At 44.0% G+C, this 14478-nt stretch overlaps 1 protein-coding gene across 2 annotated transcripts in view; it reads right to left on the reverse strand.

Annotated features, from left to right (window-relative positions):
* SEPSECS (Sep (O-phosphoserine) tRNA:Sec (selenocysteine) tRNA synthase) overlaps nucleotides 1-14478 on the reverse strand; it is a 35635-nt gene that overhangs the window by 13811 nt on the left and 7346 nt on the right. For both annotated transcript variants that reach the window (XM_051842347.2, XM_008274685.4), the window contains exons 6-8: nucleotides 11598-11700; nucleotides 5350-5479; nucleotides 5122-5213 (exon numbers count right to left, since the gene is read on the reverse strand). In XM_051842347.2, the coding sequence (XP_051698307.2) occupies nucleotides 5122-5213; nucleotides 5350-5479; nucleotides 11598-11700 (325 nt within the window). The remainder of the gene's footprint in view (nucleotides 1-5121; nucleotides 5214-5349; nucleotides 5480-11597; nucleotides 11701-14478) is intronic.

Raw genomic sequence — 14478 nt, forward strand, 5'->3', positions numbered from 1 at the left:
TTCTTCTACTAGACAGCACCACTCCCAAAACTACAACACCTGTTATATACAAGTATTTTAACACGTATCCTTTCCAAAAATTTTCAACTACATCTATATAGGGAAATCCTTCTCTAAGAACATATAACTCATAAAGAAATTGAAAACGAGCCCCTAAATAGAGCTTTAAAGAAAAAAGATCAATTGATTTATTTGAAAGGCAGAGTTACAGAGAGGCATAGACAGAGAGAAGTCTTCCATCCGCTCGTTCACTCCCCAAATGGCTGCAATGCCCAGAGCTGTGCTGATCCGAAGCCAGGAGCCAGGAGCTTCCTCTGGGTCTCCCAAACAGGTAGAGGGTCCCAAGGACTTGGGCCATCCTCTACTGCTTTCCCAGGCCATAGCAGAGAGCTGGATCGGAAGTGGAGCAGTCAGGACTCGAACCAGCACGCATAAGGGATGCTGGCACTGCAGACAGCGGTTTTACCCATCAAGCCACAGCGCCGGCCCCACAAATAGTGCTTTGAGTGCAGATGTTACCATCAGGCCCCATTCTCATAGTTACCCACCCTTTGCCTAACTCAACAAACTGAGGGAGTGGTACGGTCAGCCCTATAAGATTCTAATCACTGGATTCATAAAGTCATTTGTTTTTCCAATAGACAACACTTTGGTGGCCAACACTGTTTTGAGGGGTTTCATTTAGGGGAATTCCAGATCCAGGGCACAAAGTACCACGTGCCTGAAGTCCCCAGGCTGCCTAAAGGCCACCAACCAGACGATGCTGAACAGGCAGCTTACGCAAAGCATCACGTTGAGGCTCCACGGATGGGTTGCTGCCTTCCCTCGGGCCCACATCCGAAGTTGCACACTGCCTTGTTCTTTACCTCAAGTTCTTTTTCAGACACTCAGAGCATGAAACAGAGGAGGGACGTCCCAGCTTTGGTGCCTGGCCCTTGACCAGACGCTGTGGCTGCAGCTCCCCCTGCCTCCTGCCTCTTCAGCAATCCCCAAACCCCCCCACCAGGAAGGGAGCAGTTCCCAGGCCTGAGTCTGCCACCGTGCCCCCGTCAACAGATTACTCTCCTTCCTTCACCCTCAGACCTTGTCCTTGTCCTCTGAGTGGGTACGGGAAACGGGGACCAAGCTTTCAGTGACAAAATCAGTATCAATGGTATCTGTTTTCTGATTTTCTAGGACCACACTTACTCTGTGTAAAAAAATGGACAGCTATACAACTTTTCACCTGGATGTTCCCAAATACCCAGCTAGCTCATTTAACAAACCTCTCACAAGTATCTACTACCTTCAAGCAATGGACGCTAAGCACAGGAGGTGAGTGGTGAGGTCCTGGGTCTGGTCTGGCAGGTAACCTATCACTGCAGACATCTAATGGTAATACTTTACAAGCACGACTCAAACTTTCAGTTTAACCTGCTAATTAAATAATTCAATATTACCCAAGACTTACATTAGTTTTTATAGCAAATATTTCACAACATTAACTCTTATTATTTATAGTTTCAGTTCAAGAACAAAAGTAGGAAATACTAAACAGCGTATCTAATGGCATTATAATAATAGCATACAAAAATCTTAAAAGTTTGTAAGTACATAATAAACTTTTTAAATGACTAAATTAAAAATGCTATGTCATTGCCAGAGTTATAATATATTCTATTTTATTTAGATTAAAGATTAATTTCAGTAAAATCTGCAGAGTGATCAATATAAAAAGCAGCCAAGAAAAAAGATTACAGGGGACAGTGCTGTGGCATAGCAGGTAAAGCCACTGCCTGCAGTAACAGCATCCCATATGGGCACCAGTTTGAGTCCCGGCTGCTCCACTTCCGATCCAGCTCTCTGCTATGGCCTGGGAAAGCCCTGGAAGATGGCCCAAGTCCTTGGGCCCCTGCACGTGTGTTGAAGACCCAAAGGAAGCTTCTGGCCCCTGGTTTCGGATTGGCACAGCTTTAGCCATTGTGGCCATCTGAGAAGTGAACCAGTGGATGGAAGACCTCTCTCTCTCTGCCTCTCTGTAACTCTGCTTTTCAAATAAATCAATCAATCTTAAAAAGAAAAAAAGAAAAAAAAAAAAAAAGACCAGAGATAAATACAGACAACTAACAAGTTATACTACCAAGCTTTTGTATTTGGGATACCTATACAGTCCACCTCAAATGCCATAATATACTACCTACTTATGTTTAATTATTAAAATGCTATAACACTGCATGCAGATACTTCCAAAAGTTTATGGAAAAATGGCCCAGCTCCAGCTATTGAGGACATCTGGGGAGTAAACCAGCGGATGGAAGATCTCTATCTCTTGTTCTTGCTCTCTCTCTTTGTGGCTCTTTCAAGTGGATGAATATAAACATTTTAAAAGTTATCAGTATTAGAAATCTAGTTTAAAACAGAGAAAATTTATTGGTTCATCTAGTTGCCCATTCTGCAAACCAGCATGCTGGATCCAAAGTCTCAAATGACTCAGTTCTTTTCCCTCCTGAATTCCCTAGTTTCCAGAAGCTTCTTTGTGTCTAGCAAGAAATACGGCCATAAGATTATACCATAGGGGCCTGTGTTGTGGCACAGTGGGTTAAGCCACCTTCTGCAGTGCCAGTATCCTACAAATGGATGCCAGTTTGAGTCCTAGCTGCTCCACTTCTGACCCAGCTCCCTGCTAATACACCTGGGAAAGCAGTAGAGGATGGCCCAAATGCTTGGGCCTCTGCACCCACATGGAGACTCAGATAAAGATCCTAGCTCCTGGCTTCAGACTGACTCAGCCCCAATCATTGGGACCTTCTGGGGAGTGAGCCAGGGCATGGAAGACCTCTGTCTCTCCTTTTCTAACTCCGCCTTTCCAATAAATAAAATATATCTTTAAAAAAATTATACCATAAATCCCAAGATTTCATCCTTATAACTTGTTATCTGCAAAGTTAGAGACCTAATGGAAAGCCAAGACACTGTGGCAAAAAATGACCTAAACGAAAGATTCCTGTGAGCGAGATCCCAGTGGAAAGAAGGGGCCATCAAAGAAGGAGGTACCTTTCTCTGAAGGGAGAGAACTTCCACTGTGATTATGGCCCTGTCTATATAATGTCAGAGTTTGTGGACTCAAGAGGCTTCCATAGCCTTGGCAGCTCATGACAAGAGCCTCGGGTGATCGCTGACATCATAAATAAGAGTGTCAATCGTTAAATCAACAACGGGAGTCACTGTACACTTGCTCCCCATGTAGGACCTCTGTCCTTAATGTGTTGTACTATGAGATGGGAGAGGGAGTAGGAGGTGAGATGGTTGGGGGGTGGGAGGGTGGGTATGGGGGGAAGAACTGCTATAATCCAAAAGCTGTACTTATGAAATTTATTAAATAAAAGCTTTCTATGAAAAAAAAAAAAAAAAAAAGAAAGAGGCCTAAATGACTCGTCAAATCTCCTGGAAGGACTCCAGCTCCGCACGCCCACCTGAGAAGCAGGCTGGCCAGGATTATATACCCAGCCCCGGGAAAGCGGAGGCAAGGATGTGATTCAGACTCGCTGGGACCACCTGGAGACAGAGGGGCACCTCCTCAGTGCCAGTGATTCTGCACAAGCAAGCAGCACACATCCTCTCTGGAATACAACCTGCAGCTTTCCGAGTCTGGCTTCTTTCACTTGGCACGATGCTGTTCAGAGTCAGTGTTTTGTCGCATCCATCAGGAGTCAGCCCCCTTTACTGCTGAGTCTGGATGTACTGCAGTTTGTTCAGATGATGGGTATCTGGGTTACTTTCAGGTTTTGGCAGCTACAAGCAGAAGCACTATAAACATGCATGTGCAGGCTTTAACAGAGGTAAACTGTCACGTCTCTTGAGTTCACAGCCAGGACCAGGATGGCTGGTTTATACACAAGTACGTGCTCTACTTTGTAAGAAACTGCCTGAGTGTCTTTCCGAAGTTGCTGCACCACTGAGCATTCCTGCCAGCAAGGTCTCAGAGTCCTCTCGCTTGAAATCTTAGGCAGCATTTTGTACTCCAGTAGTTTTCTAAGTGGTATCTCACTGTGGTTTTAATTTGTGACTAAGGACACCAAGCATCTTTTCCTGTATCGTGTAAATCGTCACAATAAAAAGTAAACAACCGCTTGCCCCACAGAGTTAGTTGGGGGAGGTGTAGAACACGACACAAAATTTTTAAACTCCTGTCACGTATTTGTCAAAGGCTGTTAACGGATCTGTGAGAGCATATGTAAGAAAATATTCTAAAACATGTAAAGTATCACTATAAATCTAATGACTACAATTACCATTAAGAACTAGAAAGTTACGGATACAAAAATCTACCTGGGGCCCTTAGCTCTCCCAAATAGGATACGAATGACACCCTGTAACTCAGATCTGCCCTGCCAGCACTCTCTCTGTCATAATTTTGGAACTGTCCTGAATTAAGCCAGTTTTTAGAATTGAAGACAAAGTCTGATTTTTAGGCATAAATGTCACATTTCTTTTCAAAACCAATGTAACCAATAAGAAGGTAGCCAACTTCTGATCTGGTTCCTCCTCCTGTGACTGATACTCACATACAAAGAAGTCTTCAGGCTTTTTAAATTTTAATTATTTATTATTTGAAAGGCAGAGTTAGAGAGACAGAGAGAGATACAGAACAGAGACAGACCTTCCATCTACTGGTTCACTCCCCAAATGGCCACAATGGCTGGAGCTGGGCCAATCTGAAGCCAGGAGCCAGGTGCAGGGTCCAACAACTTGGGCCATCTTCCCCTGCTTTCCCAGGCTCATTAGCAGGGAGCTGGATTGGACGTGGAGCAGCTAGGATTTGAATTGGTGCCCATACGGGATGCCGGCAGTATAGGCGGTGGCCTTACCCACCACACCACAGCACCAGCCCCTCTTTAGGCTTCTAAATACTAAAAAAGACGACTAGCCTATTTGTTTTTCAAAAGCCTGTATCTTTAAGTGATAAATGAATTTTTTAAGAAGCCCTGATGCAGGAGTTTCAAAGAAAATAAAAAACAATAATAGCAAGAACACCTGTCTAATATTCATCAGAATATCTAGATAAACAAGAAGGTTCTGGATCTCATATTAGGTATCCACAGTCCAAATGTGATAACCAGAGGCAAAATCACCAGTGCTCACCTTCCTTTCCTTTAACAACTTCTTATAGCCACTCGATCCAAGCGATAGTAAAGTAATGAGGACATCTAAAGATGGCGACGCTGAGGCTCTTCCTGGAACAAAGATGGACAAATTACTTTTGGGGGGTAGCGGTAAGCTTTGGAAATTAAGATTTATTATAGTAGCCTGTGTACAAATGGATTTCTGTTTGTTATGCTACTTTTTCTGAAGAACAACTCATTTATTTACCTGGATACATCTTGCTGATTTCCTGAATGAAGGTATCGTTAAAGCCAGCAATTACAGCGCCACCTACTGGAACCATAAAATTTTTGTCCAAGCTCTGTACAAAAGCGTCTATCCTACCAACCCGAGCACCCTAGAATCAAACAACGTGTAATATTACAAATGTTGCTAAAAGAACAATTGCTATTAACAAATACACACAACAAAAAAGGACAAGCATGTCGGGTGATAGTTATGTTAATCAGCATGATTTAAACATTTCACAACATACAAATGTATCAAAACATCACATTACACCCTCCAAATTTACAGAATTCTTTTATTTGCTAACACTTCTTAAATTTTAAAGTTGAAACAATGCATAGAAATTTTACCAAAAAAAAGACTAAAATATTTTTATTTTCTTTATGATAGTGTCAAAAAATGTTAAGTATTAAACCAAGTGTTTAAGTCATCCTCATGACGTCTGGAGCAGCACTGTGCAGTCTACGGCCTGCTTTCCCACATAAATCATTTCTCCTCACAACAGTCCTGTGAGGCAGACAGCATTCCAGTATCTGTCCGGGGGGATTTTATCAAAATGGAGCTTGCCACCCTAAAACTGTGTAAGAGAGAATGGATTCCTCCCATGCCTCTCATCCGTCATCAATGCCCACAGTGATGCCACAATTACTAAGCAGTTTCAAACAGCCTCTGTGAGTTCAAGAGTGGCCACCATAATCTGATGCCACCCACACTGCCAACTGGACAGTTGAGAGCCTGTCTCTGACAGCTACACAATCCACTTTTGGAGACAGTATCACTCGGAAAACGAAGGAGAAGAGCAGTATTTTATTTTTAACATCAACTGATAGAAACTTTACTTGTATACTTGTGGCAGTTCCAAAAGCAATGTTTCTAGTAATTCAAGTCCCTTAATATTATAATCTTAGATGATCGCATCACACTGCAAATGAACTTCAAAGGAAAACTTAGTACCCTGGGAAAAACTGGATCCTCACTACGAGAAACGTAGACTAAGTTCCAGTCCCCATCCAACACAGTCTATGACCTTCTGTCCAATGCGCTTCGATTTTGCCCTCCTAAAAAGAGATACTATCTAAATGTCAACTAAGGTGGCTTTTTTCTTTATCTGCAGCCACAGATTCTTCAATCTGTATTCACAATCTACATTCCTATTAATATTATAACCACATTTGCCCTTCACTCTCACCGTCTCACCAGACCCAGATCTCAGGGGAATAGGAGCAGTGAGCTGGCCTAATCTGAGAGAGCAGATGCAGGCAGCCACAAGGCAGCACAGGCAGGTGAGGGCCGCAGACTACTCTAGGGGCTATCACACGACTGTGCAAGTCTACACCTTGCCCTGCCACCTTTCTACTTCCTGAGAAGTCAGGACGAGAGAGGACCCCACCCTACCACAGGCAAATGGAAAGAAGTATTTAAGACCAACAGAAAACATAACTGAAAAGCACGCGTAGTAGCAGCATGTAAAAATAAACAGGAACACTCAGAGGCGGTTTTTGTTGACACTTATGTGGCACCCCCAGCTCCTGGGAGAAAGCTGAACCTAAGCGAGAGCAGTCATAAGAAGACAAGCACCAGCACCCAGCCTTGGCAGAACGCTCATCACAACGCTGAAGGCAGAAGGCAGTGTGCTCCGGCAAGAAAGCAAGCACGCCGGATCCAGTCTCAGGAACGGCACAGGGACCTCTCTCCCCGCTCCGGTCAGCAGCCACTCAACAAGGAGGGGCGGACAGAGGGACGGAACAGCTGAAGGAGAGCAGACACTTCACGTTCTACTGAACGAAGGGCTCACTCACCAGTCCGTTCCTTCACTCACTTATTCACAGAGCAACTATCTGAGCACCCGTTAGCTGCCAAACACTGCTCTAGGCCAACGAGGGCAGCAGTGAGCAAAACAAACACTTTGTCATATGGTAATTACTGTCAGAATTCACCTCCCTGCTTACCATGGGTCAGGCACTGCTTCAAGCTCACTGGGGTCACAACCCACTCAGCCCTCATGGTACCTACACGAGGCAGATGCTGCTATACTACCTACTTTACAGCTCAGAAAATCAAGGCGTCGTGGCATGGAAGTGCCCTGCCAGAGATCAACCAGGGTTCAAATCAACACAGATACGGTGCGCCACTGAAGAGTGCCCAATCAATGACACAGCAAGGACAAGAACCTAAGTAACCTAGATGAAAATGCCATGCTTGGGCCAGAGCTGTAGTGTAGTGGGTAAAGCCACAGTCTGCAGTGCCGGCATCCATATGGGCGCTGGTTCAAGTCCCGGCTGCTCCACTTCTGATCCAGCTCTCTGCTATGGTCTAAGAAAGCACTAGAAGATGGCACTGATGGCCCAAGTGCTTGGACCCCTACACCTGTATGGGAGACCCAGAAGAAGCTCCTGGCTCCTGGCTTCAGATCAGCACAGCTCTGGCCATTGTGGCCATGTGGGGAGTGAACCAGTGGATGGAAGACCCCTCCCTCCCTCCCTCCCTCCCTCTCTCTCTCTCTCTCTCTCTCCTTTCTCTGTGTAATTCTTTCAAATAAATAATTTTTTTTTTTTGACAGGCAGAGTGGACAGTGAGAGAGAGAGAGAAAGGTCTTCCTTTGCTGTTGGTTCACCCTCCAATGGCCGCCGCGGCCGGCGCGCTGCGGCCAGCGCACCACGCTGATCTGAAGCCAGGAGCCAGGTACTTCTCCTGGTCTCCCATGGGGTGCAGGGCCCAAGCACTTGGGCCATCCTCCACTGCACTCCCTGGCCACAGCAGAGAGCTGGCCTGGAAGAGGGGCAACCGGGACAGAATCCGGCGCCCCGACCGGGACTAGAACCCGGTGTGCAGGCGCCGCGAGGCGGAGGATTAGCCTAGTGAGTCGTGGCGCCGGCAAATAAATAAATAAATCTTAAAAAGAAAAGAAAATGCCATGCTTAAAAGACAAAAATATTACTCCTGTGGTACTTGCATTCTTCCAGCTAAGAGTCCTGAATATCACTTCCTTACACCCTGCAGCTACCTCACCAACATGCTCAAAATGATCTGAACCCATTCATTTCTTACCAGCTTCACAGCTACACGTGGCTCAAGCCACCAGTATACTTTACATGGGCTGCTGTAACAGCTTGCATTTTAAAAAAAGAAAGATTCATTTATTCATTTGAAAGTCAGAGTTACAGAGAGGGAGGGGGAGAGGAGGGGGAAGGAGAGGGAGAGGCAAGGGGTGGGAGAGAGGGAGAGGGAGAGGGAGAAAGAGAGAGAATGTCTTCCACCCACTGGTTCACTCCCCAAATGCCACAACAGCCAGGGCTGAGCCAGCTGAAGCCAGGAGCCAGGAGCTTCATCTGGTCTCCCACATCGGGGGAGGGGCCCAAGGACTTGGACCATCTTCCACTGCTTTCCCAGGAGCATTAGCAGGGAGCTGGATTGGAAGTGGGGCAGCCGGTATGAGAACCAGCACCAATAGAGGATGCTGGTGCCGTGGGCGGTGGCTTTACCTGCTATACAAAGCGCCAGCTCCAACAGCTTGTCATCCCACATTCTAGTCCCCACATGACACCTGTCACCCCATTACTCCAAACCCTTCAATGGCTGACAACCACACCAAGAATTAAAAGCCAAATCCTTACGACAGTTCAAGACCCCAAGACCACTGTTCCATTCACTGTGGCCCACCCACACGGCTTCCTTTCTGTTTCTCACACAGTGCAAACACGGTGCTTTCTCATACTCTTGGCACTTGCTGTCACCTTCTCTCTGGACTCTTTCTCTCTAGAGACCTGCACAGCTCAGTCTTCACTTCATTCAGGGCCCTGATCAAAGGTGACTTCTTGGTTCACTCCATTTAACGTGACACCCCATACCGCGCCTGTCCTACTTGTTTCCTGTCTGCTTCCCCACAGCAACAGGATGCACCACGCCAGGAGCACTGCACTGCATTTACTACTGCGCGTCCAGCACTGACCCTGGTACACGGCACACCAGTGGAAACCCAGGAAATGTTTGTCAAATGAACTGACAATCAAGCCTGAGTAAGTAATGCCTGCTTCGCTCAAATTCCTAGTAAGCAAAGTTGCTGCTTCCAACTACTTCTGAAGCTTCACAATCCATTCTGACTCTAAAATACTTAGTTCTATAGTCATGTTTTGTGACTCAGCTATGTCCCTACCATTCTGTCCTAACATCCAGAGTCAATTAGTCTCCTTTTCAGTAAGTATCAATGTAAGTATACTTCTCAGGCATATGTGAATATAGAATATTCAGTATGCCCAGCATTAAGCCATTCTTTTTATTGAAATGCAGGGCAAGAGGGAGAGAGAAAATCTTCCATCTACTGGCTCACTCCCCAAATAGCCCTATCAGCCAAGTCTGGGCCAAGCTGAAACCAGGAGCCAAGAACTCGATTCTAGTCTCCAACACAGGTGGCCAAGGACTTTGCCCATCCTCTGCCACCTTTCCAGGCACATTAGCAGGGGGCTGGACCGGAAGTGGAGAAGTCAGGTCTCAAATCAGCACTCCGATATGGCACTGCAAGAGGCAGCGCTAGCATCTGGGGTGGGCAATTCCACACCCAAAAATTTTAACACATTTTTCTTATATTTCCTTCATTGATTGACTCATTACTACTATACTGCTTTCTCAAGAAAGTCTTGCAGTTTTGCCTTTTAAAGGAAAATATGGGGCTCTGCAGTCCAACTGAGCTAGATGAAATATTTGGCAACTATAGGATCTTGGGCAAGTCACATCCCACTGAGTTTTTTTCTTCACGTGCAGAATGGGAGCAGTCCTAAGTACACCTTTAATTATTAGGATTAATTAATCAGCTTCCGAAGCCCAGGAGGGTGCCTGACAGCGGCAGGTACTCAGAAAATGGTATGTATTCTCAATAAGGACTACTGAGATGAATCAAAGCTAACTTGAATTTCCTAGAACGCCATGAAACAGCAACCAGGACTACAGAGATACCGTTTATCAGAGGGCCTGGGTTTGAGTTCCAGCTCCACTCCCATTCCAGCTTCCTGCTAATGTGTACCATGGAAGGCAGCTCAAGCAGTTGGGTCACTGCCACCCATGTGGGAGAACCAAATCGAGTTCCAGGCTCCCGGCATCAGCCTGGCCCACTCCCAGCTGTCGCAGGCATTTGGGGGAGTGACTCAGTGAATAGAAGATATCTCTGTGTCTCTGTCCCTCTGCCTTTCAAATAACTACAGCTTTTAAAGAATACAACTGATAAATATGTTAAAATGGGAAAAGGGGAACACAAAGCAGTAACAAGGAGAGGAGAGGTGTTATTTTAGATGAGGTATCTGAGAAAGTCTCACTGAGCTCAAAAAAGCAAGACGACACAAAATCCTCAGAAGAGCATTCCAGCAGAGGGACCAGGGGAGCAAAAGCCTGGAAACGTACACACGTGCGGCACAAGGGGGAGATGGGGGAGAAATGAAATCAGAGAAGCAGCAGAGGCCCAAACCCGTCAAACCTTGTGGGGCACAACTCTGACTCTTCTCTCGAGTGGGATGGGAAACACCGTCATACTTCCCATACCAGAACTTAGATGATAACAGATGATCACAATCTAGCTGATGCCAATAAAAACAAAAAAATCTGCCAATGTATATTAAGAATGCTTATCAATGAATTCCCAGTTTATGATGACAAAGTAAAGTAATTCCTTAAATAATAAACATTGTTTTAAAAATATTATAACCCTGGGGCTAGTGCTGTGGTGCAGTGTGTTAAGGCCCTGGCCTGAAGTGCTGGCATCCCATATGGGTGCCGGTTCTTTTCCCGGCTGCTCGTCTTCTGATCCAGCTCTCTGCTATGGCCTGGGATAACAGTAGAAGATGGCCCAAGTCCTTGGGCCACTGCACCCACATGGGAGACCTGGAGGAAGCTCCTGGCTCCTGGCTTCAGATTGGCACAGCTCTGGACGTTGCGGCCATCTGGGGAGTGAACCAGTAGGTGAAAGACCTCTCTCTCTCTCTCTGCCTCTGCCTTTCAAATAAATAAATAAATAAATAAACAAACAAACGAGGTTGGCGAAATAGTTCTACATCAGTTCTGGACTACCAAAGAAATCAGTCCAATTAATATCATACTAATGACTTTTACTGAGAGACTATCAGATACCCTGAAGCAGGGAGCATTGCTTTTTGTTTTACTTCATCTGGCTGTAGGGAAAGGCAGCAGCCCTGTGCCGCGTCAGAACCTGCTTCCTCCTGACTGTCTTCTGAGCGTCTTACCTGCTGAATGAGATGCATGCACTTGGAAGACTGCAGTCCATAGGCATTGTTGACGATATGCGGGATGCCGTAATTAGCACAAATCACAGCCAGCTCTTCTACTCTACAAACATAAATATTCAACAGAAAGACACACTCGTCCTGTGCTTTATAAATTACAAAGTACACACTCTGCTCTAATTTAATAGCCATCCTTAAAGTATACCAGGAAAAAAAATGACAAACACTGAAATTTCTGCTGTACTTTAGCATATAATTCAGCAGCTTGGAAACACATAGCAAGCACTCTAGAATAAACCTAAGAAAGCTTTTAAATTAATATTACCAATAAATGTGAAAAAAATGCATCTATGAAAATTTATGTAGATGCTAACTATTGCATCATTTTTAAATTTCCTATATAAAAAGCAAGATTATTAATGACCCCTCACAAGGTGGTATGATCTGTTTAAAATGTGCTGAAGCTAGTTATCTGTAGAATAATTTGCATATCTAAAAACCTTAAGAAATCTAACATTAAATGTTTCATGAAATACGCATTTTCAAATAGACTTTAATGTATTAAAAAATACAGAACATTAAAATGTTTCAATACCAAAATAACATTTTCCAGCAACTTGAATGCTTAAGAATCTTTTAAATAGTGGTTGGTTTTAAATCCACTCTTATTTTTTCACTCTACACCTCTCATATTAAGACAATTTGAAAATCTATGCAAAGTAAAGAAATCAATTTCAGTTAGAGTATAATAAATAGTCATGCCTTTACAACCCCAAATGCTACTTGTGACTGAGGTCATCCATAATGGGAAGGTCTTAACATAATGAAACGAAAACTAAATCCCACAGTTTAATAAAATTCATTTTTTAAAGCTTTCTTTGACAATTTAAAAATCTGGAAGCGGGGGCCTGCATTGTGGTGCAGCGGGTGAAGTCACCACCTGGGATGCAGGCACCCCATATGAGCGCCAGTTGCAGTTCCAGGCGCTCCACTTCTGATCCAGCTCTGCCTGCCAACTCACCTGGGAAAGCAACAGAAGATGGCCTGAGTACTTACGCCCCTGCCACCCATGTGGGAGACTTGGATGGAGTTTCTGGCTCCTGGCTTCAGCCTGGCCCAACCGTGACCATTGTGGCCATTTGGAGTGAACCAGTGGATAGAAAACGTGCGCTCTCTATCGTTCTCTCATCCTCTCTCTCTCCCCTACATCCCACCTGCTGCCTCTCTAACTCTGCCTTTCAAATAAATAAGTAAATCTCTAAAAACAAAATTTAGAATCAAGGGGCAGGCATTTAGTCCTAAGACAGTGACATCCACAGCCCACAACCGAGTGCCTGGGTTTGAGGTTTGTTTCCTGGCTACGACTCCCAGTGCTATCTTCCCACCAGTGCAAACCTGGGGGGGCAGCAGTGGAAGCTTAAGCAACCAGAACCCTGACTCAGCCACGGATGACCAATCGTATTCCTGGCTCCCAGCTTTGGCCCTGGACGTCGTGAGCATGTGCAGAATGGCTAGTGAGTGGGAGCTCTGTCTTACCTGTGTGTGTCTCTTTTTCTGTCTCTCTGCTGTTCAAGTAATTTTTTTAAAAAAAATTAGATGCAAAGCACTTTTATGCATTAAAAGTTCTTTTCCACAAGGATGTATTTCAAATATACACTGTATAGTTTTATTATTTAATTATGCAGGATAGATTTTCTAGTAGATATAAATTAATGTTTTAAAACTATAATTAGAAATGAGATTATTGTGTTAATCTGTCAGAAGTTTTTAATTTGCTTAAAGTTGTATGAATTAAAAACTCATCTCATTTTATCATTCACTTTTTTTTTTTTTTTTTTGACAGAGTGGACAGTGAGAGAGAGAGAGAGAAAGGTCTTCCTTCCATTGGTTCATCCCCCAAATGGCCACTATAGCCGGCACACTGCGCCGATCTGAAGCCAGAAGCCAGGTGCTTCCTCCTGGTTTCCCATGCAGGTGCAGGGCCCAAGCACTTGGGCCATCCTCCACTGCCTTTCCAGGCCACAGCAGAGAGCTGGCCTGGAAGAGGAGCAACCGGGACAGAATCCAGCACCACAACCGGGACTAGAACCCGGGGTGCCGGCGCCACAGGTGGAGGATTAGCCTAGTGAGCCGCGGCAATGGCCATCATTCACTTTCATAAACCTCACAAATCAATACAGAAATCCCGTTACTTAAAAATAATCAAATGATTTTTATAACAAAACAGACCTTCTGAAACATACCCATCTTTTCTTAATAAAAGGCACTTTCACACATGTGCTCTAAAAAAAGCACTCCTAAACAAAGAATTCCACAAAAATAAAGGCTCCCTGATAACATCAAAGTTCTATTTTGAAAAGAAAAACAATCCCTTGTGAGTAGTTTCAAATATTCTGATTTCATCAAACATGTTAATAGCTAGGAATTATTAAATGAAAAGCAAACAGGGAAGAAAAAAACATTTTCCATGTGAACAAACTGTATTCAATGATTTAAGGGGTTCTTCAGTTAGAAGAAATAATAACCTTATCTTTTTTTAAATATTTCTCTTAAATTAATTTCCCCCACAATTTCTATCCGATTAGTTAACTACTAAAGACAAAATATATGCCATATCCATTAAGATTCTGAAAGAATTAAGCTTGATGTAAGAAAATTAGAATGTAGTTTTTAAATTTTGTAAAATCAGAAATGCAACCATGTTACTATTTTTTTAAACTTTAACTTAATCAAGTTCATTACATATACTATCTAAAAAGTGATGAATGAAAATTGTGTTGATAGAAAAGTTTATGGCTTTTTCTAATGCAGATTATACCTGTAAAATTCTTAATATTACATCAGACATATCATAAACACCCAGAAAAATCAGTAAAAAAGA

Source organism: Oryctolagus cuniculus, chromosome 2 (assembly GCF_964237555.1).
Source record: "Oryctolagus cuniculus chromosome 2, mOryCun1.1, whole genome shotgun sequence".
Classification (NCBI taxonomy): Eukaryota; Metazoa; Chordata; class Mammalia; order Lagomorpha; family Leporidae; genus Oryctolagus; species Oryctolagus cuniculus.